This window comes from Neoarius graeffei, chromosome 7 (assembly GCF_027579695.1).
Source record: "Neoarius graeffei isolate fNeoGra1 chromosome 7, fNeoGra1.pri, whole genome shotgun sequence".
Classification (NCBI taxonomy): Eukaryota; Metazoa; Chordata; class Actinopteri; order Siluriformes; family Ariidae; genus Neoarius; species Neoarius graeffei.
The window spans coordinates 9,789,637-9,810,664 of record NC_083575.1 but is presented as its reverse complement, the minus strand read 5'-3'; the positions used below and the strand labels follow the sequence as shown (position 1 = coordinate 9,810,664).

General features: G+C 41.2%; 1 protein-coding gene across 1 annotated transcript in view; it reads right to left on the bottom strand.

Moving 5' to 3' along the window:
- Positions 1–4,456: 4,456 nt before the first annotated feature.
- Positions 4,457–21,028, bottom strand: part of si:ch1073-126c3.2 (uncharacterized protein LOC555816 homolog) — a 40,928-nt gene continuing 24,356 nt past the window's right edge. The window contains exons 2-6 of the mRNA XM_060924594.1: positions 19,888–19,979; positions 18,693–18,807; positions 8,404–8,516; positions 7,976–8,090; positions 4,457–4,742 (exon numbers count right to left, since the gene is read on the bottom strand). Of these exons, the coding sequence (XP_060780577.1) occupies positions 4,567–4,742; positions 7,976–8,090; positions 8,404–8,516; positions 18,693–18,807; positions 19,888–19,979 (611 nt within the window). The 3' untranslated portion in view covers positions 4,457–4,566. The remainder of the gene's footprint in view (positions 4,743–7,975; positions 8,091–8,403; positions 8,517–18,692; positions 18,808–19,887; positions 19,980–21,028) is intronic.

Sequence of the window (21,028 nt, the reverse complement as noted above, 5' to 3'; positions counted from 1 at the left end):
GTTAAAGAAGAATAAAGTTAATGTTTTGGAATGGCCAAGTCAAAGTCCTGACCTTAATCCAATCGAAATGTTGTGGAAGGACCTGAAGCGAGCAGTTCATGTGAGGAAACCCACCAACATCCCAGAGTTGAAGCTGTTCTGTATGGAGGAATGGGCTAAAATTCCTCCAAGCCGGTGTGCAGGACTGATCAACAGTTACCGGAAACGTTTAGTTGCAGTTATTGCTGCACAAGGGGGTCACACCAGATACTGAAAGCAAAGGCTCACATACTTTTGCCCCTCACAGATATGTAATATTGGATCATTTTCCTTGATAAATAAATGACCAAGTATAATATTTTTGTCTCATTTGTTTAACTGGGTTCTCTTTATCTACCTTTAGGACTTGTGTGAAAATCTGATGATGTTTTAGGTCATATTTATGCAGAAATATAGAAAATTCTAAAGGGTTCACAAACTTTCAAGCACCACTGTAACTTGCTATAGCAGTGACAAAATAGCTATCATAAATGCATTCCTGTATTTTATAAAATGAGATAAATAGATTTTTGATGATAAAAAATTTGCCTTCAGTTCTCCTTTAAATCACCTGGCATTCTTCATTTTCCTCTGAGGAAGCCACAGCCTGGATCTGTGAAACAGCTCTGTACAGGTTCTGCTGGAACAATAATGCACTGATTTGCCAAATAGGCATAAGACTCACAGCTTGATATATATTTAAATATGTATACATCCACCCATTTTATTACCTGTTCCAAATCTCAGCAAAGAACCCTCCTTGCTTTCTAGTTTGAGTGAGTATTTATGAGATGGGTTATCCACAAGGCTCTTACTGGCATCTGTCACAGGCTAGAGAGCGGAAAAACAGAAATAAACAGCAGGCCAGAAGGCAGACAGTCACCATGAAATCCAGGAATAAGCACAAATCAATTTCAGTATCGCACTCCCCCAGGGTGTGTCACTTTATCGGATTGGGCGAGGATCACGCGACACGGCAGATGAAGCGAATGCTTCAAGGTTAATATGTTTCTTTTCAACAGAGTTTATGGAGTGATGTAAAAGAAAATTAATCGAACTACACTAAGTAACTTTAAAAACGCACATCGATAAAACTTGCTGAATTCGTGCTGAGTTTCCCACTGAACATTAGACGTCGTACGGACGTGCAGATCATGTCTTTATTGCGTCTGTCGGTCCAAGACCAATTCTGGACTTCTAAATGACGTGCAAACTCGGTCTGCTATTTAGACGTCTAACTATGACCCTATTTGGACGTCAATATGTAGTTGAAAATTTTAACGTCAGACAAGGTGACTTTTTTGGACGTCATCAAGACGTCTAAAACGGGTGCAGGAAAATTACGTATCTAACCTATTTTTAATTTAAATCAATTTTATTACAAACTATAAATATAAATAAATATTACAAATATCAACATTGTTATTAATATTGTCCGTGAATTTTAATATTTTATTTTATTTATTTTAAATATAATTTCAACATTATATTTTATCTGTTTAATTTGTTGTCTATTTGAGTTCAACTTGAGTTCAACCAGTCAACGCCTCTCTGATTGGCCAACCGCGTCGACGCAGCCCAATAGTAAACGCCACTCTGATTGGCCAACAACACCGCTAACGTTTCTCGCGATTCAGAGGAACTTTTCTTCTGTGCCGGAGAAGCAAATGGCCGCACGGTTCTAATTGTTTCTTCTGCTGATCTGAACACCTTAAACATGCACCTCAAAGACGAGGAGGTGGAGGACACAATGCTGAGAGGACTGAGGACCTTTTCACTTAATCCACCGCGTCTTTTTTTTTTTTTCCCACGAGTTGGCAAGTTGGCCTGTTTTGCCAGTATTAAAACGGAATAAAAAAGAGACATGAGTGAGGATTGAATTGTAATTTTATTGTCTATAAATGGACATGGAGGGTTTCTGAACTGTTCAGTTATCACTTTAGACAGTAGATCATGCTGTGTGTGTGTGTATATATATTTTATATGATTAACATTCAGTCCAAATCCCTTACTATGTTGTTTTGACTTCATTTGATTTAAAGTTATATTAAAAAAAAAACTATTTTGCGGTTGGTTTTGTGTCTTAACCTTTCACATACACTCTGTGCAAATGTAAGTGCATTTATTTGTAGGATAATGTATCTTTCCATAAACGCCAAAGAGCTGATGTAATGTAGGTTAAGTTGGAGAACCTGCTAGCTGTAGGCTAGCCTGCTATTTTCCTGTAGTTTCATTTGGCTCAGCAGAGCTGGAATGCTTTACACCTTAAAATTTAGTTATTTACTTAATTTAGTTATTTACTTAATATAATTATTTACTTAATTTAGACAATTAAGTTATATGAAAATTAACTGGAACAGGCTATGCCACCTTCTGAAATGTGACTATGCACAGAGGAAGAAACGGTAAACAATGCATCGAGTTTAAACGTAGAAAAGACGTCCTCGGACGGACGTAGAAAAGACGACCACTTTTCAACTACAATTAGCCGCGATATGGGCGTCCTCTGCACGTCCGTACCGGACGTTCGATAGACGTCAGGAAAAAGACGTCATCTGGCGTTACAGTCTGCACCTTCAGAGGACCGTCATTCGACGTCCAAAAATGACCTAAAAAAGACGTCGTTTCAACGTATCTTTGCGCAGTGGGTTATCTCAAGAAGAAAAGAAATATATCACAATGGAAAAATAACTTCGTTCCGCCCGAATAAGTTCCAAATCTGTGCTCAAATCAGAATTTAAGGGAGTTGTACTCAATAACGTACAATATGACTCGGGTAGTCAATGACGTGGACAGGCTTTAATTTTCAAACAAATTTTGCATACACTGTACACACACAATCTTGCCTATAAATACCCGGGGGAAATGATGGGAAAATTGTCATTATTGAAGATGCCACGCCTAAGCCAAAACCAACGTGAACAGGCCATCGGTATGTTGCGTGCTGGAAGTACACAGACAGAGGTCGCCCGGCACTTCGGTGTTCATCATTCGACCATTTCCCGTTTGAGTCAGCGTTACAGACAGACAGGGAGCACCAGGGATCGTCCACGCCCTGGTCAGCCTCGAGTCACGACGCCAGTTCAGGATCAGCACATCAGGCTAGCTCACCTCCGTGACAGATTCCTGACCCCCTCAGTCACTGCTGCTGAGACCCCTGGACGACACAGACCCAGAATCTCCAGCATGACGGTCCGAACATGGACCAACTGTCACTTTGAATTTTTTTATTGTGAATTAATTCTTGAGTTTGACAATAAATGTCCTTTATCGATGTTTCAAGATGTGTGTGCATTACATACAATATCATAAATTTCAAATATATGCATGGATCTAAAGTGATATCGTGTTGAATTCCATTGTGCGTTTTTAAAGTGACTTCGTATAAAAGACTTTGCTGATTATAGAACTGAAGTGGAATGAGCTGGATCAGGGATTTGACTGACAGTTTATCTGGGATTTATTCAATATCAGTATTTTTTTTTTTCTGACAGATTGTGATTATGATTAAGTTTTCCAGGTGTGGTGTTTGATGAAGGAGAACCAGGCTTCTCTTACAAGCACGATACTGGAACACAGGGTCCTCAGTCGAGCAATTTTTTTTTAAATATATATGCAAAAATGCACACTTTGCTCTCATTTGGGGGAAAGAAAAGTTTTTTTACTCAAATATTTTTATTGAGGCGGCACAGTGGTGTAGTGGTTAGCGCTGTCGCCTCACAGCAAGAAGGTCCTGGGTTCGAGCCCCGTGGCCGGCGAGGGCCTTTCTGTGCAGAGTTTGCATGTTCTCCCCGTGTCCGCGTGGGTTTCCTCCGGGTGCTCCGGTTTCCCCCACAGTCCAAAGACATGCAGGTTAGGTTAACTGGTGACTCTAAATTGACCGTAGGTGTGAATGTGAGTGTGAATGGTTGTCTGTGTCTATGTGTCAGCCCTGTGATGACCTGGCGACTTGTCCAGGGTGTACCCCGCCTTTCGCCCGTAGTCACCTGGGATAGACTCCAGCTTGCCTGCGACCCTGTAGAACAGGATAAAGCGGCTAGAGATGATGAGATGAGATGAGACTTGGATTTGACTCGGACTTGAACACTGGGAGGTTTAGTGACTCGACTACAATGCTGGCTGAACAACAAAAAGAAAGAAGAGGAGTAGCAGATTCATGCGAATGAGATCGGTTTGCTTTCTCGGTGTTGGAGCTGAAATGGAAAATGTGAGTGGCTTGCTGGAATCTAGAGTAAGAAGTGAAGTCGTTAGCTTATTACATGTGACGTCAGTAGCATAATAGTCATTATTCGGTCATTGTTTAAGGAAATATTTTCCACATAATCAGCGTTTAAACTCCTGAAATTGAATTTCCTCCAGTGATGTGTTAATTATTTTCCCTGAAGTTAAGAACTAGTCAGTAAACACTGTAAACACAAACCACCAGACTGGCACAAGATTCCAGCACGTTTTCGGTTTTATTGATGAATTCTGTACACAAGTATTCCACTTGTAAGCTCAATACACAGTGTTGATTCATCATCCTTGGTCCCAAGAGAGAGGCCATTTTTATCCACACAAAAGACAAGTGTGTGTGTAAGGACCTTTAATGTCTTTCTTGCTCAGTTCATTCTCAAAAGTGTGAATGATCTCTTCCTCGAGTCTTGAGTTACTTTTCGTCACCCAGCAGTCCTGGTTCTCGGGGAAGTAAGCTGAAGGTACGCCTGCGATTTGAATGTTGGACTCTGCAGAGTGAAATGAGAAAACACTTTTCACTTTTAGACAGCCTTGCAGATTGAAGTACACAATATCTTAACAAAAAAAAAAAGAACATGAAAAGCAGGATGCATCTTTTCATGGGTTTTGTTCGTGAGTATAATGCGGAAGGACAGAAAACTCTGAAATCTCAGACTCGCTCGACTACACAGAGAAGAAAATCAAGAACATTCTCAATTCTCATTGGTTAGAAGGAACAAGGCAGGTTTATATTTCTATTAAAGCGCTCGGTCTGATTTCTGTCATGATCGTTTTCTGGAGGAGCAGCAAATTCACAAGGACTTGAATTATGGAGATGTTCCATAAATTGTAAGGAGTCTCCACTGCCAGAGTTAGTGGCTTTGGACAGAAGAGTTCACACTTTGTAGTTTCTCAGAAATGTGACAAGCTGTTTTTTTTGAGGGGAAAAAAGTTATTGGCGATGGAACAACTGTTCCACAACAAGCTCCTAACTTGTTTTGCAGGTGTTGTATAACTATAAACGTAACTATAAACTAGGCATGTCGTGATATATCGTCTGATGATAAATTACGGTGCACATTTATGATGATTTGAATTGATTATTTTCAGGCTGCGTAATCTTAGTTTTTTGTAGCTGTAATTGCATTGTTTTGGCAGCAGAAGGTAAAATAAAGTAAAACAGCAGTTATCCATTTGACTTCACCACAGGTGGAAGTAACACAGCTCGAATGCTGCGACAAATACTGACATGCAAAGGCAAAAGGCAGTAACTACAAAAGGTGCAAACTGAGAAAAATGGACTTTTGTCTTTAAGGGCTCTGTTTTAAAGAGATTATTTCCAAAGAAACAAATTATACCCCTAAGTTTAATAATAATACATCTGTTTTGTATAGCGCTTTTCATGGTACTCAAAGACGCTTTACAGGAAGTTCAAACATACACACACACACAATCACACACACACAGATACAGACAACAGATAAATAGTAGACAAAAAAAAGAAAATAAATAAATAAATAAAAAGTCCACCAAGTAGGGGTCAGGATGTAATTCCCGTGGTGTAGCAGCCACAGTCCCACCAAAAGGCGCACGAAAACAAGTCCCACATCTCCAGCACCGCCACCGCGACGCCGTCAGCAACATCGCTCGAACACCACGCCGTGGATCCACAAAGCAAGCAGAGAAGCTCCGCCACGCAGAGCACTGGTGTGTCCCAAACCGCCTGCACAGCCGCCGCGACACCACCGAGCAACATCGCTCGGAACATCACGCCAAGCGTTAAAGCGCAGAGCGCTGGACAACCACGATGTAAAATGATCAACGAGCTCAATGCAGTCCATAGCTGGGAGCGCAGGCATCGCCCACGGCGAACCAAGGCCTGGAGGGAACCGACGCCCAAAACTGGGTCTGGAGCTACACCACAATCGGCGGACAAAAACACTCAAACAAACATCAAACTACACAAACACATAGAAAAAAAATAGAAAAAGAAAAAGTTTAATATCTATTTGTAAAGTTTTGACTGGCAGGTGGTTATGTTGATAGGTGGTCTGGGTTAAATTTTCAAGCAGTTCAATTGCCTTTGCAGGACAGAATAAATTTAACAAGAAATCAGAGCTTTTTATATATATATATATATATATATATATATTAGTGCTGTCAAAAATGTCGCGTTATTAACGCGTTAACTTGACTCAATTTTAACGGCGATAATTTTTTTATCGCGAGATTCACGCTTTGTAACATGATGTAGGTTTTTCATAAGCTTTTGAAACTGCCAGGAACTTGGAACAGAGACTTTGCTTAGAAAACTGATAGCAGCTAGACTGTAATGCCACGCCCCGCACAGCCAGAGTCCTCTGCCCTCCTCCCCCAAAGAACCAGCGCGGGCAGGGCGCGCTAGTAGAGATGGGATTTATGGCTCTTTGATGGGATCCGCATCTTTGTGATCCGTTCTTTGAAAAGAGCCATTCAAAAGACTGGCTCATTTGGCTCTTTTTAAATATTTATTCAGTTTTAAGAAGACAGCGTCTAAAGAAGCCAGATCCCTCTGAACTGTAAACTCAATGCTATCCCAGAAATCCTTCCTGTAATATGCAAATTTGGCCGCCTCTGATTGGATAGCGCGACGCATCAACAGGCAGAAAGTGTAAAAGTACAAAATATGTTAAGTGAGCTGAAACAGTAAAGATCAGATTCAATGCAATATTTATCAACGAACAACTTAAACTTAATATAATAGTGTACTTTATATTATAATCAAGCATGTCAAGCCTACCATCACTGTGTAACCTGTCTCTCTGATTAGAGTTGTAGACTAACTCAAACAGTAGATCACTTCACTCATGGTTCTTTTGCCAGTCCCGGTGTTCGGCTTAGGTTTCACTTTGCAGTAGCTGTATCAAGACGTGTTATGCTTTGCAATACAAAACAAGCCCATTCACGTTTTTATGCTGATAAGAGAATTACAATGGTTTTTCATGTGACAAAAATGTGCGATTAAATTGCGATTAATCGCGAGTTAACTATGACAGTCGCGACATTAATCGCGATTAAATATTTTAATCGCGTGACAGCACTAATATATATATATATATATATATATATATATATATATATATATATATATATATATATTTTTTTTACAGACTGCCAAAATCTCAAGAAAAAAGAAGGAAATGGTGGTAATTGTTTTCTGTTTAATCCTGACGACAGCTTTCACTATTGTTCTTAAATGTTTATTAATAAAAGTCTGATTTGTTGATCTAATTTTTCACTTTTAATAAAATGAATATTTTAGTGAATAGTGTATTATATTTTACTCCAATCTTTACAAATGTGGGTCAGTAATTATTGATGGTTATGAAGAATGTTTTTTTTCCTCCCATTTAATAAAAGAAATATGTAAGATAAAGAATAGGAAACTTTCTTCAGATAATTTCTTTCAAAAATATGGTGGGAAAATCCACTCGTGAGCCCAGTATTGTGAATTGAATCATGAATTGAGTGAAAAGTTCCATGCCTACAATGAATCGATGAAAAAAAAAAGTCATTCTTTAATAATAAAAGTAATAATGATGAAAGATGGATACTTGGTAGATCTTCGTGCAGAGAGGAAGAGGCTGGAAACCAGCTTCAGGATAAAGGTAATGATTTAATGTGCACTTGTTTGTTAATTTTGTATTTTTCCTCTCGATGATGGAAATCTTGTGGAGTTGACCAGCAAGACATTTTTACTCACTGTTACACACGGCCAGCTTCTTCCCGCCCACGTACTGAGTCGTCCATGTGTGCCGAGTGGCGTTACTGCATTCCTCATACAGCCTCGAAGTCCTCAGGAAGCCAAAGTCGTAGCCCTGGAGTGAGCAGCGCTTTGGGTTAACGTCGAAGTTTTGCTTCATTTACATTCCAAACCAAAGCATGAGAGGCACAGGAAATGTTAAAGGTTCCAAAATATCGTGATGTCAACTCTCTTCAGTAAAACTCAGTTTTTAAATGTGCATGTTTGGATTTGGACAGAATCAGTGCAATGAGGGAATCGAAGACTGAGCCGACTGAAAAAAAAAGTTGAAGTGACCACAGTTTTCCACAAGGGGGTGCTTTTGTATTGATTTTTTGTATTTTTTTTTTTCAAAAGCTTGGTTATTTTTGTTATGATTGTTTTTGTACCTCATTGCACATGGGTTTACAGTAACGCTTCCCCTTGGCGGACACACACAGTATCCCTCCTTTACTCTGAACTGCTGGAACTGGGCATTCCTTAGGCGTGGCATCCTTACACCCTGTGGATAGAAGAAGAAGAAGAGATCTTGTTCTTGACCAGAGGACATGAAAAGGCTTAAAGGTCTCATTGCATCGTTTTTTCATTAATTGTGCGGTGGTCTCTAGTACGAATGAATGCCCTGTGAGCCGGTTTTGGTGAAAAAAATGCTGTGGTTCTCCTGTTTCAGGCTGTTCTAGTTTGGTGGAGGAGTGGGTGGCGGGAGAACGACAGGATTTCAGCTCTTACTCATTAATATTCATGACATGTAAACGTGTTACCTCTGATTGGCTAACAGCACTGTGACGCTACCTCCAGTGGGTCAGAACAAGCGGACGTGGGCGTCTTTGTAAAAACTGTTTTGATTGGCTATTATGGTGTCGACGTTTTGACCAATAATGTAGAAAACACGAATTTTACATCACATTCAACGAGATTTAAACGAGACTAAAGATGGCGACTTACAAATAATGTGTAAACATTGTTGGAGTTAATAAAGTTTGAACAGCATGAAGGAACATACCCCAACTCCCCGAAATTAATAAAAAAAATTCTCAACGGATTTGGCATACTATAAAAAGGTGGTTTTTTTACTCAGAAAAAGCGGAAATCTGTCGAAAAGCGGAAAACTCTCATCCCTGCCTAGCTTGTGACCATGTCATGCATGCTAACGTGGAGAATATGAACATGCTATTTTGTAACAAAAACCTTCGAACAAAAAGTTCATGTTTTACTTACAGCTTGTGAGCTGGTGGTCGATCGTCTTGACGGTACAGATCCAGGGATTAAAAACAACCTCGAAGCAAAACCACTACTGAAGGCACCGAAGTTTGAAAAGTCACTGTGGTTGAAATGATCAGAACACAGTACTAACGCTGCATTATACTTCACTGGTGGTGTTCCAAAGATAAATTCCAACCATTTCTTCTTCACCTCTTCTATCTTGGGCAAGAAATGCAACGTTGATGTGTTACTGCCACAAATAACACAGGCACGAACTTGTTTAGACATGTTTCAGGGATCCCAGACGTCCGCTATTTAGCGGAATTCCGCTATTTTCTAGCGAAAGTGGTTTTTTTTTAATCTCTTGTATATCCATTAAAAATATGTTGAAGTAAAATGACCAGCAGAATACGTTCTGATTTGGTTTGCTTGTTTAGCGATGTTTTCGTCGGCTTCGTTTGTTCTCGTTGACATTCGGGAACACTCGGAAGTTAAATTGATGTAAATACCGCGAGACTGTACGCGATAGAACGAGAAAACAATACGGCTGCGCCCATTTGCTAGAAAACGTTTTAACTCCGTTCATGCTTTTGTTTCTAATGCGTTGAACTTAATTTAATTCTAATGTGTTGAACTTAATTCAGAGCACTGCAGGAACATCAGAAAAGCAGAAGGAAAGATCAGAGAAACAAAAGCAGAGAAAACTGGAGGAAAGACAGAATGCACCCCAGAAAAGAGCATTAAATTCCTTTGCAGTGAAACCTTTCAAAAAGAGAGGTTTAAATCAAATATCTCCAGTATTTGCTGTACATATGTATATATCTAATATTACTGAATCATTGATTTCTGCTCATATTCGTGATTTTTGAAAAATGAATGTGGCTTATATTAGACTAGTTTTGACATTAACTTGAAACAAAAAAATAAATGAGATGAACTATGGATACTATTGTTATAACAAAATCAGTGGAATATTTAGGCAAGTATATTCTTCAAAGCTACATTTTCGTCTAATTTTTATAAATTTTTTTTTGCCACTTATGTCATTGATTACAAAATATAGCATCAAATAGATACACATTATTGTTAAATTCTGTTGCTTTTCTATGTTAAATCTATGTAAAAAATGTGTTCTATAGTAGCCTGGCTAACGCGACTTCAAAGCTCTCCAAGCTATTGGTCTGGCCAAGATATTAAGCCCAACCGTTTCCCAGAGCCCGTGGTTGACCCGCCTCCCTGAAATGCCTCAGTTTGCTACTGGTCGAAGCCAGAAAAGGCTGTTACGAAGCTTAAACCAATCACATCACTCTTTCCTCTGACGTATGCGACGCGACGGGGCTAACTGGTAGATTAAACTCTTACCAAAGCCGGTCGGGAGCAAGGCGAAAACGTCCTTCCTTTCAATAAATACCTCCAGGGCTGCTCTTTGCTCCATTTTCAATGAGAACTTGCTCCATGTTCATAATGTTTCTAGTGAATGAAGCGCTTCCGGCATAGATTCTGTAAACAATCTATGGCTTCCGGTCGCAGTTCTACTACGTCAGTGCCTTGAACACGCCTCTACCCAGGGCCGTTGGAGATGCTCAAAGTTGATTGGTTCCCGGTTTTTCGGGAGCTTGGAAGAGCTGTAGATAGCTTGCCTGGCCCGACTAAGCTCGCAACAGGCCCTCGTGTTGCGTCACGCTTAGGATGGGCGGGCCCAGGCTAGTTCTATAGCATCTTTAAATGTTAAAATCTCAACAGCTTCAGGCAGCCCCCTTGACCCCTGCTGATAGTTTCTTACATTCCTCTATTTTTTTCAATTACTGCTGGGATCCCTGATGTTTTCAAATTGCTGTTAGGTCCTCTTCGTTAGCTACTGACGAGATGGGCTCTGCTATCTCTCCTCGCGCTTAAATCCGAACTTTCTTCCCGTGGGCGATCGCAAGCCAAGGTGGACGAGGCCATGAATACTAATTTTCGAAGTGGCGTAAGTTCGTAGGGCTTTTTCAGATCCGCTCGTTTTTCCGACTATTTTCTTTCATAAGCTAATACAGGGAATGGGAGTAGAATTACATTTTCACATGCAGCATGCATACGCAACTCGGAGTGAACTATGGTATTTCAAAAAGAGCCAGTATTAAACGTTTTTGGTGGAAGGGCACCTTTAAAGTGCATATCCTGGACCAATTTTGTGTTTTTTACATGAAAGTATGTCCCTTTAGACACTTATCCAGAAGGGTAATTTTGCACAAGTCCATCTGTCTCATCTCATCTCATCTCATTATCTCTAGCCGCTTTATCCTTCTACAGGGTCGCAGGCAAGCTGGAGTCTATCCCAGCTGACTACGGGCGAAAGGCAGGGTACACCCTGGACAAGTCGCCAGGTCATCACAGGGCTGACACATAGACACAGACAACCACTCACACTCACATTCACACCTACGGTCAATTTAGAGTCACCAGTTAACCTAACCTGCATGTCTTTGGACTGTGGGGGAAACCGGAGCACCCGGAGGAAACCCACGCGGACACGGGGAGAACATGCAAACTCCGCACAGAAAGGCCCTCGCCGGCCCCGGGGCTCGAACCCAGGACCTTCTTGCTGTGAGGCGACAGCGCTAACCACTACACCACCGTGCCGCCGTCCATCTGTCTACAGCAGAAAAAAATAAAATAACAAAACGCATCTGGAAAAATCCCAAGGGAGTCTAGAGGCAGATTCGTGACGTCACGTGCGGATCCGCCAGCAGGCTGAGAGAGCTTGCAGGGATTCAGTGCACAGTCTGTGTAGACCAAGTTTAGCAGTGAGCGATTTTGCATTGAAATATTGAATTGTCGCCTGAGCTTCTAAACCCATGGATTCATGCATCAATGCTCATCTATCTGTTGTTACATAAATCATATTTTTTCTAATCACTATTATGTATTGATATATTTCTTCATTTAGAAGAGTACTGGCTACTGTAGGAGAAAGATTTCATAAGCTACACACATGGAATCGGCTAAGCAGGGTTGTATATGGGTCAGTCCATGAAATGATGTTACTTTTCATTGGTCCGGGTTTACATAATCATTTCATCTTTAATTTCCATGATTTAAAGAAATATTTAGCAGATTATCCATAAATATTGTTTGAAGAAATAAAATAAATAAAAAAATGAAGTTTTCTTTTGAAATAAAGAAATGTGAAACATTTTCTTCCCCTGTGACTGGACACGGATGACACGTTTTTTGTGACATGGAATATTTGCTGACTTTGAGCTTAAATAAACCTTCATTACTTTCTGAGAATTTCAATAAAATTAGTTTCATGGTACTTGCAATTTAGTTTTACACTCACATAATAAAGTTAAGAAGGTTCTATAAACTATTTAGCTTCGAATTCATCCACTAAAAATAGGTTGTGAACGTAACATTGTGGTGTCCTACCGTGTTACGTTAGAAACCAGGCTTATAAAAAATGATAAAACGAGTTGAAATCATGATTGATGTTTTTAATATAAAGAAGAATATACTATAAAACGATGTAGGTAGAAAGAAATTTAAACAAACGGCAATAAAAGAAATTATCGATGTTTTTTCTCACATCCTAACTTGGCGTCCACTCACTTCCTGGTTCGTTCACAACCTGCGAGACCTATTTACTCAATCTAGGTCAGCTGAACTGACGCGAGAGAACTTCTCGCGGGATCTCACACGCCACAACACGTGCTCTAGAGAAGTGCAGATATAAGTGTGACTAAGTAAAGTAATGAATTCAATAATCTCATTTACCCCATATAGGATGAAACTGTTTCCTGTTAATGACTGTTGTTATTGTTCAAATCTTAAAGAGATTTTATGAAGTTTGTTCATATTTTCAGTGTTTATGATGTTGAACTAATATTTCTAATGAATTCTTATTCAGTGTTAATATTTAAAGTAAGCAAATAAAAGCAAAAAATTGATTTTATCAATATTTTTCCTTTATTTTTAAAAGCTCGTTCGTGTCCTTGTTACATTAGCAACCAGGTTTTATCATACATTGTAGAGCAGGAGTTCTCTTAACAACTATGTTATATTTTCTTATATGGTCAATGCTTCATGGAAATAAAAGTTGTTTTCAGTTGTAAATTGTTTTAAGTGACTCCCTCTATGTCACATTTTGGTAACCCCATTTCATGGACTGACCCGTATACATTTAATGTGTTTGACAGGTCCCAAGATCTCAAGCCCTGTCACTCATATCCCTTGATACATGTGAAATAAGTGTATTATCGCCCAGCACTTTTGTGTTATTTACTTTTGTGTGGGTCAATAATTAACATTATCTGTGTACCACACAAACACAGGAACACCTAATTTAGAGTATAGTCTCTCGTATTTCTTACCCTGGCAACAGTCGACTTGTGAATTGCCAATTTTCTTGGTCTTTTTCTCGGCTCTGCTTTGGTCCTCGGCTTCCGGGTGCCCCGCACGAAGCGCTCCCATTTCTCTCTCATTGTCCGGTCTTTTGGAAAACGATGAGTACTAATCCCATCAAGATTGATGTTGCTACACCCTCCTATGATATGTCTGTTAACCATTTTAATAATTACGTGATAACGTTGAAGAAATTTGCGGAAAACCACCAGGTCGTTTTCTCATAAACAAACCAGCGCTGACGTAGGATTCAGAGAGAGGCGTCCTGCATGTGACGTCACGAAAATCAATATTTGCCTGGAAATCCAAATGCCAAGTTTTTTCAGAGGCAAACGAATTCGCCTCAAATGGCTTGATTTCAACTGAATTTTTCTGGTGTTGCGCAAGGTAAAAAAAATTGCACAAAATGCAAAATGTGACAGATATTTGACCAAAGTTTAATATAAAATAGGAGAATTACATTGACCTTGCTCCTGAATTTACCCGTGATATGCACTTTAATGTGACCAATATTCACAAGGGGTGTTGAAATGATTTGTTTCTACGATGCATCGCGACGCGGACATGGACGATCCTGCATCGATGCAGTGACAGACCATAATCGATTAAAGCTGACTGATGTTGCTTGCTGATTCCGGCCCCAGCTGGACAATAAAATTCTACAGTTCAAAATAACTTCCTGGTGGTGGTCGTAATGTCTCATCTGACTGACGTCATTCGTCACATACGTGTGAGTGCAAAATGGAGGCAAGAGCAAGTGATTAAAACGCACTTAGTATTTTCAAAGCGGACATCTGGGCACATTTCAGGTTTTACGAACATACTGGGAAGCATGAACTGGACAAGACACACACTGTGTGTAAAGCCTCTCACACAAGAATCAAATACGTAGGAAATACCACTAACTTGAGAAACCGTGTTAGCGTTTTTCACCCTGAGATGCTAACGCCTGCCAAGGAAGTAGCGGACCTAGCTCAGTCAAGAATTGATGCGACACTGTCAACTTTGCTGCCCCACTCTGAGAACGGGAAGAGAATAACCCAATCTGTGGCATCTTTCATACCTAAGGATCTGCGGCCTTATCCTCTCGTGGACAACCCTGGGTTTTGCCACCTGTTGAAGACGCTGGAGCCGCAATATAACTCCCATCACGCAGCCACTTGACAGGAAAGGTTATAACTGCACTGGACCAAAGCCCAGGTAATGGCGTCAATGAGCCAAGCTATTTATTTTGGTTTATAATTTAATTTTAAATGAATTTAATGGTAGGACATTGATGTTCACATTTAAATATTTTCTTTTATGAAGAAGTACATGCTGCACTATACGTATAAACTAAAGTTTGATGCCATTTTAGTATTTACTGTTTGAAATACTCCTGCTGTCTTGCTTCTTGTTTATTAACCAGAATTTTACAAATCACTGTAATTATCAATAAAATCTTCTACAAATTCCTGCAATAAAAGCAGAAACTAAGTGCACTAGAAATTATAATTATAAAAAAGACAAAAAACAAAATACAAATTGCTGCAATCAGGTCCTATTACACAGAATCCATCTTTACTATAAACCACAAAGATAACAAATGAGATTCAGCCGACTCTGAAGACTAATATTATGAAATATATACAACTGAAAATAATAGATACCTTTTTTTTTTCCGTTTCTGTTTGAGAGTACGTCGTGCGCATTCTGGCTGCCGCTTCTCACCAGAGCTTTTTTTTTTTTTAAATTTCTTTCTTTTTATTTTTATTTATTTATTTATTTTCTGTGTGTTTGTGTAGTTTGATGTTTGTTTGAGTGTTTTGTCCGCCGGTTGTGGTGTAGCTCCAGACCCAGTTTTGGGTGTCGGTTCCCTCCAGGCCTTGGTTCGCCGTGGGCGATGCCTGCGCTCCCAGTTATGGACTGCAGTGAGCTCGTTGCTCATTTTACATCATGGTTGTCCAGCGCTCTGTGCTTTAACGCTTGGCGTGATGTTCCGAGCGATGTTGCTCGGTGGTGTCGCGACGGCTGTGCAGGCGGTTTGGGACATACCAGCGCTCTGCGTGGCGGTGCTTCTGTACTCGCTTTGTGGCTCCACAGCGTGGTGTTCGAGCGATGTTGCTGGCGGCATCACGGCGGCGGTGCTGGAGATGTGGGACTTGTTTTCGTGCACCTTTTGGTGGGACTGTGGCTGCTACACCACGGGAATTACATCCTGACCCCTACTTGGTGGACTTTTTATTCTCATCTCATCTCATTATCTCTAGCCGCTTTATCCTTCTACAGGGTCGCAGGCAAGCTGGAGCCTATCCCAGCTGACTACGGGCGAAAGGCGGGGTACACCCTGGACAAGTCGCCAGGTCATCACAGGGCTGACACATAGACACAGACAACCATTCACACTCACATTCACACCTACGGTCAATTTAGAGTCACCAGTTAACCTAACCTGCATGTCTTTGGACTGTGGGGGAAACCGGAGCACCCGGAGGAAACCCACACGGACACGGGGAGAACATGCAAACTCCACACAGAAAGGCCCTCGCCGGCCCCGGGGCTCGAACCCAGGACCTTCTTGCTGTGAGGCGACAGCGCTAACCACTACACCACCGTGCCGCCGGACTTTTTATTAATTTATTTATTTTTTCCCTTGTCTATAATTGTAAAGCGTCCTTGGATTTCTTGAAAGGCGCTATATAAATCTAACTTATTATTATTATTTATTATTATTAACAAGTTTTGATTTTACGAAATATTCATAATGCAAATGTTACATCACAAAATGTGAGGAATCGTTTTGATTCTGTTAAAAAGTGCAATAAACAGGGGTTAAAAATAAGTGAAATTAAGTTGCAAATGAAAGGAAATTTTCCTGTAGTTTTCTTGAAATGTAAATACTGTAAACAATACAAAAAATTCAGTAATAATGGTATTTTATGAAAGTACCGTTTAAGATAATGTAAATCTTGGTGAAAGAGAAACCAGTTGAAACCGAAAGAGTGAAAATGATCATGCCGTTACCATGTGAACAGTCTTTTATGAATGCGGAAGTGGGACTGAGGAAGGTGACAAGTTTTATGTTTCATCTAATTTGGGTAATTTAAAAACTAGAATATTATTTGGCAGTGGGCACGCAGGAAAGTATACATTTTCTGTCAATATGCTTATTGTGCTTGTATGATAAAAAAAAAAAAACTCACGAAGATATTTATCTAAATACATGACCTACTCATTCTAAACCTGACGAGCTTTGCCGGCGAAGCTCATTTTGCTTCCATTCAAGCCTCGTTTCGAAATCTGACCGAGAAGAACACTACATTTTTGGCGGTAAATTAGATTTTCTCGATTTAACTTACATATATGGAAAGCATGCGCGTTGGGCACGCCCCAGGAAACTGCTGACTGTCGACAAAAATCCTGGAGGAAAACCTGTTTGAGTCGGCCAGATGTTTGAGGCCAAGTTTACATTAGACCGTATCTGTCTCGTTTTCTTCGCAGATGCACTGTCCGTTTACATTAAAACGCCTGGAAACGCCGGGAAACGGGAATCCGCCAGCGTCCACGTATTCAATCCAGATCGTGTCTGGTCCGGTGCTGTGTAAACATTGAGAATACGCGGATACGCTGTGCTGAGCTCTAGCTGGCGTCGTCATTGGACAACGTCACTGTGACATCCACCTTCCTGATTCGCTGGTGTTGGTCATGTGACGCGACTGCTGAAAAACGGCGCGGACTTCCGCCTTGTATCACCTTTCATTAAAGAGTATAAAAGTATGAAAATACTGCAAATACTGATGCAAATACTGCCCATTGTGTAGTTATGATTGTCTTTAGGCTTGCCATCCTTCCACTTGCAAGTGGTAAGTGATATGCACTGGGATCACACACACAGCGGCTCAGTCCCGAATCACTGCTTGTGCGCTTCACTCGCGTGCTCTGTGAGCTGCGCAGGGCCGGAGTGCGCACCCTCCAGAGGGCACTCGCTGTTCAGGGCGGAGTGATTTGGAGCGCAGGACGCCTGCGGAGCCGAGCGTATCCGTGTATTGGCGTTGCTGTGTGCACGCGAATCGTGTATTGGCGTTGCTGTGTGCACACTAATCATTTTAAAAACGTTAATCTGATGATCCGCTGATACGGTCTAATGTAAACCCCACCTGAGACTGGGATGAAGGTTCACGTTCCAGCAGGACAATGACCCGAAACATACTGCTGAAGCTACACTGGAGTGGTTTAAAGGGAAACATTTAAATGTCTTGGAATGGCCTAATCAAAGCCCAGACCTCAATCCAATTGAGAATCTGTGGCATAACTTGAAGATTGCTGTCCACCAACACAACCCATCTAACTTGAAGGAGTTGGAGCAGTTTTGCCTTGAGGGATGGGCAAAAATCCCAGTGGCTAGATGTGCTAAGCTAATAGAGACAAACCCAAGAGACGCTGTAATTGCAGCAAAAGGTGGCTCTACAAAGTACTGACTTTGGGGGGGGGGTAATACCTATGCACACTCCAGATTTCTGTTTTTTTTTTTTTAATCTTAATTATTGTTTGGGGCAGCACGGTGGTGTAGTGGTTAGCGCTGTCGCCTCACAGCAAGAAGGTCCTGGGTTCGAGCCCCGTGGCCGACGAGGGCCTTTCTGTGCGGAGTTTGCATGTTCTCCCCGTGTCCGCGTGGGTTTCCTCCGGGTGCTCCGGTTTCCCCCACAGTCCAAAGACATGCAGGTTAGGTTAACTGGTGACTCTAAATTGAGCGTAGGTGTGAATGTGAGTGTGAATGGTTGTCTGTGTCTATGTGTCAGCCCTGTGATGACCTGGCGACTTGTCCAGGGTGTACCCCGCCTTTCGCCCGTAGTCAGCTGGGATAGGCTCCAGCTTGCCTGCGACCCTGTAGAACAGGATAAAGCGGCTGGAGATAATGAGATGAGATGAGAATTATTGTTTGTGCCACAATAAAAAAAAAAAAATTGCACCTGCAAAGTTGTCAGTTGTAAATCAAATGGTGCTAACTCCCCCAAAATCCATTTTAATTCCAGCTTGTAATGCGACAAAACAGGACAAACACCAATGGGGGATGAATACTTTTGCAAGACACTGTATTTTCCATGTTATTCACCTGATTTTTCATTTTTCTTCAAAACATCCACCAGCCGATTCATGTTGCTGAGGATTGCTGCAGTTTGGTTTTCTGTCCATTGAGCAGTGAGGGCTTTCACACACTCGTCTGAGATCTGGAGGGGAAAAGAAAAAAAAAATAAAGCGAAGCGTACAGTTCTGGCAAGTTGCTGCGAGTTTGACTTATCCAACAGCGCTGGTGGATTCTCGATTCTGATTGGTCAGAAAGTACATGATTTCCTGTGACAAAGTTTAGTGCTTGTTATCATTTTATAGTCACAGCTTGCACACTTGGAGGGACATTCTCTGGAAGGAGATGTTGACCGTTTCTGGAAGTCAGTGCTTTGGAACAGTCAATCATGAAGGTTAAAGTTTAAGTTTGCACTTTTGAGGGTTCTCTGCAACGTTTATTCGTTTTCATTATCTTCACAAGAGAACAATAAACAGAGATCCGACTGAAAATCTCATCTCATCTCATTATCTGTAGCCGCTTTATCCTGTTCTACAGGGTCGCAGGCAAGCTGGAGCCTATCCCAGCTGACTACGGGCGAAAGGCGGGGTACACCCTGGACAAGTCGCCAGGTCATCACAGGGCTGACACATAGACACAGACAACCATTCACACTCACACCTACGGTCAATTTAGAGTCACCAGTTAACCTAACCTGCATGTCTTTGGACTGTGGGGGAAACTGGAGCACCCAGAGGAAACCCATGCGGACAACATGCAAACTCCGCACAGAAAGGCCCTCGCCGGCCCCGGGGCTCAAACCCGGACCTTCTTGCTGTGAGGCGACAGCGCTAACCACTACACCACCGTGCCGCCCCCGACCGAAAATGATTTTTAAAAAGATGATGTTTTGTTGAAATAGATTAAAAAAAATAACAGTTTGTGGTGAGACAGGAGGAAACGACCGACAGATGTACTGTGATGGAAAAACAAGTGTGGGACATTTTGTAAATGTCACCCCGTCACTGACTATTTTCCAAAATGCCTGGAGAAGTTACAAGTCTTTCGACATACAGTAGTGATTTCACAGAGATGCACATTTTTCAGGTTTCAAGTGCACGTGTTTAAAATCTTTAGCCACAAAACAGCTGAGCAAAGCGTTGAAGCGCCAGCTGAAAGGCAGGAAGGAGAATTTCGCTGCTCATTTTTCTGTGTTAAAGAAGCGGGATTGAGAAATCATTAGTACCTTGAGCTTCTCCAAGAACTCATCATAGGACCACTGAGAAGAGGAGCAGTCGGTCGAATTGGTCTGTACTCGAACAGCAGCCGAGGAGAGCACTGAGCAAAACACACACACACACACACACACACACACACACACACACACACACACAATAACAATCGACCCACTGTCACAAAGCATTTAAAGCACCCTTTAGGTTCAATCCAGCTGACACCAAACTCTTGTTTTCCATTTCAGGAGAAGTGTTCGGTGCTATTCGGTGCATCTTGTGCACTCAGTGGTTTACTTCAAGGGTGTGGGCTTGTTCGGAAATGTCCAAATAGTTGTATGTATACAAACAGAAACGGTTGAGGTGATTTTTGAAAGCTGGGCCCTGTACTACAAAGCGGGTTTTCTGGCTTACCAGGGTAACTTCGAGAGTAACTTGATCACGTGCAGCGTAACTTCCCGATTAACCCATACTACGAAAGTTGGCTATGTTCAAACCGAGGTATGCTGCCATGGCAATTTACGCTGCATCTGAAACCTGCTCGTCTCAGGTTATGTTCTTGGTTAACCCGAGGTTTCCGATTAACCACACCCTTTTTAAACACCACCTCTCCACTGACATTTCCTCTAGAGACAATGCCAGCGTACCTGGATGACCCGTGCGATATCGGAGCGCAGATTAGAGATGGGATTTATGGCTCTTTGATGGGATCCGCATCTTTGTGATCCGTTCTTTGAAAAGAGTCGTTCAAAAGACTGGCTCATTTGGCTCTTTTTACATATTTATTCAGTTTTAAGAAGACAGCGTCTAAAGAAGCCAGATCCCTCTGCTTAGACAGTGACATCAATATTTCTGGACATACCTTTTATATAAAGCAACCTAGACTTACATTATTGTAACCCCTAAACGCTCATAAATAACCATTAAAAAACAATGAGGGCTTCAATGAATGTCCATGCAGAACGGCTTTTCTGTAAAAAAAAAAAAAAGAACCCACTCAAGAACATAGTTATCAAGAACGCAAGAATATTTCATAGAAAAACACTTGTTTTACAAAAATACACTAAGTAACTTTAAAAACGCACATTGATAAAACTTGCTGAATTCGTGCTGAGTTTATCTCAAGAAGAAAAGAAATATATCACAATGGAAAAA